The 1,477-nt window shown below is 40.1% G+C and overlaps 1 protein-coding gene across 1 annotated transcript; it reads right to left on the bottom strand.

The window, feature by feature from the left end:
* Positions 1–620: 620 nt before the first annotated feature.
* Positions 621–1,192, bottom strand: LOC132612842 (uncharacterized). Its single transcript, XM_060326923.1, has 2 exons — positions 952–1,192; positions 621–748 (listed from the first exon to the last, which is right to left on the bottom strand). The coding sequence occupies exons 1-2, from the start codon at positions 1,190–1,192 to the stop codon at positions 621–623; spliced, it is 369 nt and encodes a 122-aa protein (XP_060182906.1).
* Positions 1,193–1,477: the final 285 nt, after the last annotated feature.

Below are 1,477 nucleotides of genomic sequence, written 5' to 3'. Positions count from 1 at the left end.
AGGCTTACCTTTAATGGAGAATAGTGCCCTAGCCTTAGAAATTCGCCTCTATGCTCTTGGCAACTGTTTTGGGGATTACAAGAAGTGTGGGCACAAATTAACTACTTAAACTCGTCATTAGACTTAAGTGATCTTCATTACAGTGACCTAAGTCTCACTGAACGTTTCCCTCGCTGCAATGAACCTTGGGATTTTTCCACCCTTCATTGCAGCGAACCAAGTCTTCGCTGCAACGATCTCGTTGCAATGAGGCATTGTGAACCAATTAGCATAAAAATTGCAACATTTTTATACTTAGTTTCTCAAAATCATTCTAAAGCCCTATGAACATAAGTCAACAGCCAAACCAAGTGAAAAACATATCATAGAGTCACTTACAAGTCACAAAACACAACAAACATCAAACCAAATTATTTAGGTTCGCTCATTTCTAGCCTCGGGGAAGTACTAGCAAGGATAGAATGGTCAAAGTATGTATAATGACCAAGAGGGTCATTATATCAGATGCCAATTGAATAATTGTTCATCCTCGAATGGACAAAAAGGAATGAAACAAGCGGAAAGGTACCTCACTCAGTAAAAAGATAGGGTTACTCATTGTGCATATCAGATTCGGTCTCCTAAGTGGCTTCCTCAACAGGTCGATTCTTCCACTGGACCTTAACTGACGCGATTTCCTTCGACCTCAACTTACACACCTCTCCATCCAATATTTTAATAGGCTCTTCCTCATAGGATAAATTCTTATCTAACAACATCGAATACCAACGAATGATATAGGACCTATCACCATGATACTTTTTCAACATAGAGATATGAAACAACGGGTGAACATCGGAAAAACTTGGGGATAAGCTAGCTCAAATTCTACCTCCCCTATACAATTTAGAATCTCATTCGGGTCAATAAATCTAGGACTAAGCTTACCTTTCTTTCAAAACCTTATCACACCCTTCATAGGTGAGACTTTTAACAACACTTGTTTCCCAACCATAAACTCAAGATCCAGGACCTTTCGATCTGCATACTCCTTCTGCCTACTCTGAGCTGCTAAGAGATTTTTTTGAATCTGCTTGACTTTATCTAGAGACTCTCTTAGCAAATCAGTACCCCAAGGTCTTACCTCAAACGCATCAAACCACTCAATAGGTGATCTACACTTCCTCCTATAAAGTGCCTCAAACGGAGCCATATCAATGCTCGAGTGATAACTATTATTATAAGAGAACTCCGTCAATGGTAAAAATTGGTCCCAACGACCACCGAAATCAATCACACATGCTCGAAGCATGTCTTAAGAACCTGAATCCTATGCTCGAACTGACTGTCTGTCTGAGGGTGGAAAGTTGTGCTAAGATCTAATCGAGTACCCAATTCGGACTGCAAGGTCTTCCGAATATGCGATGTAAACTGAGGACCCCTATCAAAGATTATGCAAATATAAACCTCGTGCAGCCTAACAATCTCACAAATGTAG

The sequence above is a fragment of the Lycium barbarum genome, chromosome 10 (genome assembly GCF_019175385.1).
Source record: "Lycium barbarum isolate Lr01 chromosome 10, ASM1917538v2, whole genome shotgun sequence".
NCBI classification, from domain to species: domain Eukaryota; kingdom Viridiplantae; phylum Streptophyta; class Magnoliopsida; order Solanales; family Solanaceae; genus Lycium; species Lycium barbarum.
This window is presented reverse-complemented; position numbering and strand designations above follow the sequence as displayed.

Excerpts from the sequence above, each read along its gene's own strand:
- LOC132612842 (XM_060326923.1), bottom strand. The coding sequence starts at position 1,192 with ATGGCTCCGTTTGAGGCACTTTATAGGAGGAAGTGTAGATCACCTATT. Across the intron at positions 749-951 it reads AAAAGTCTCACCTATGAAGG|ATAAGAATTTATCCTATGAG; the intron begins GTGTGATAAGGT and ends CGATGTTGTTAG.